This window comes from Vicia villosa, linkage group LG5 (assembly GCF_029867415.1).
Source record: "Vicia villosa cultivar HV-30 ecotype Madison, WI linkage group LG5, Vvil1.0, whole genome shotgun sequence".
Classification (NCBI taxonomy): domain Eukaryota; kingdom Viridiplantae; phylum Streptophyta; class Magnoliopsida; order Fabales; family Fabaceae; genus Vicia; species Vicia villosa.
The window spans coordinates 23,946,356-23,948,496 of record NC_081184.1 but is presented as its reverse complement, the minus strand read 5'-3'; the positions used below and the strand labels follow the sequence as shown (position 1 = coordinate 23,948,496).

Below are 2,141 nucleotides of genomic sequence, written 5' to 3'. Positions count from 1 at the left end.
TCACATAAATTTTTTTTTAAAACACTATAACTATCAATAATAAACTATGTCGGCAAGCTTAACTTTACACAGTGAGAGAAATCTATCCAATCCTAAAAAAAGAAAGGATAATTATAATTATTATTTTGTGGCAGTGAATGTGTGGTGGTAAATGTGGCACTATACACATGATTTGTCTATAAATTACTACATATGAGAATGAACTAATCAGTACAACATAACACCAACCTACTAACTAGTTCTTTCAATTCATTCTAGCATTATGGCTTATGCTAAGCTCTCTCTTTTGCCTCTCTTCTTGCTTGCCACATTACGTATGTCTTCTATCTTTATTACTTTTTGTGTGCATTATTTGTATTATGTATGTATTAACTTTGGCATCACCATTTGTAGTGTTGATGTTTTCAATGGAGGAGGTAGAAGCAGATCTTTGTGAGAAATTTGCTTGTTCCAGATCTGACCCGGTGTGTAACGATGGTTGTCGTTGTGTACTTTCTAAGGGTGCGGAGGGTGGTGTTTGCGTAAAAAAGAAACATGTTGCTAAGATGGTGAAAGAGCATCCTGATTTATGTGAGTCTCATGCAGACTGCACAAGAAAGGAAAGTGGGAGCTTCTGTGCTTATTATCCAAAACTGGATCTTAAGTATGGCTGGTGTTTTGACTCTAACTCTGATGCTGAAGCCTCTTTCAAGAATTTCCTTAGCTCTGACTCCTTGAAGATGCCGTTAGAAGATTCCACTTAATATGTACAAGAAAAACCATGCATGCATTATCTATCTATACTTAAATAAAGTTACTATGTATGTCTTTATTTCCAACTAAGTTTGGATTGCTTAGACACTTAGATTTCAAAAATAATGTATGCATGTGTGTTGGTATGTACGTTGTTATCTGTGTTTTTATTTTGTGAGTTATGGAATCTAATGACTCTATGTATGCTTTCTAAGAAATGGAGCTTGATTTGTATACGAGTAATGCTATTTTTACACCCACTTCTTACATCAATACACATATCTAATATTATTTATCATATTACATCAATACATACATCTAATATAATTTATCATATAGTGAATAGTATTTTTTAAAATAAAAAATATTTTATGAACAGTGATATGCACGTGATCAACAGTAAAGATCGATAAAATTGGTTAATGATATATAAAAATTTAATTAATGAAGTTATCAAGTTGGTTAATAAATTTCAAAATATTAAAATGATTTAGTAGTAAAACAAAATTGGTAATTAACATGCTAAAAAATTGTTAATAAAGTAACGAAGTTGATTAATAAACGTCTAGATATTAAAAATAATTTTAATAGTAAAATAAAGTTGGTTAATGGAGTGTAAAATATTGGTCAATAAAGTTATAAAATTGGTTAACAAAAACACAAATATTAAAAATAACTTTTACTATTAAAATAAAGTTGGTTAATAAAATATAAATGATTGGTTAATGAAGTTATAAAATTGATTAGTGACACAATTTTATATCATTATCTCTTAATTTAAACAAATTTGAAAATTGGTCAGTGACACAATTTTATATCACTATTTAAAAATTTATTTATTTTATTTAAAAAGATACTATTTACCTAAGTATTATTGCAGAAATTTGATATATAAATAGCATTACTCTTTGTATATATCTTGTTTATACATGAATGTTGGTTGTCCTGTTTGGGAAACTGTTAATACAATAAATAATATAAGTTCAACTAATAAAGGAATGACTAAAAACTAAGTTACAGCAAAGAACAAACAAAAAAAACCAATTTATTTTAGGTGAATTCTTATTTACCCAATTCAAAAAGTTGGGTAAGGTTATCTTTAGTGTAAAAAGTATTGAAAACAATAAATAATTGTACTATTTAATACTAATGATTAAATATGTATAAATTAAATAGTGTCATTTGATTGGTGGAATATACACTACCCATCTTTTTGTGATGAGTAGAGAAGACCACACTACTGAGTAAAGAGAGAAAGAATGAGTCCTCAAACGTAATATTTTGTTTGGAGGTTTTTTTTTTAAGAAGGCTCCCTACAAGAGATGAATTGGCTAGGAAAAATATTCTCGTTCATGATTTTGTTTGTCCCCTTTGCCTCGGACAACGGAATCAAGTATTCATCTTTTCAT

The 2,141-nt window shown here is 28.4% G+C and overlaps 1 protein-coding gene across 1 annotated transcript; it reads left to right on the top strand.

Moving 5' to 3' along the window:
- Nucleotides 1-203: 203 nt before the first annotated feature.
- Nucleotides 204-966, top strand: LOC131606398 (albumin-1-like). The gene is made up of 2 exons (XM_058878628.1): nt 204-314; nt 394-966. The coding sequence occupies exons 1-2, from the start codon at nt 263-265 to the stop codon at nt 741-743; spliced, it is 402 nt and encodes a 133-aa protein (XP_058734611.1). The 5' UTR covers nt 204-262; the 3' UTR covers nt 744-966.
- Nucleotides 967-2,141: the final 1,175 nt, after the last annotated feature.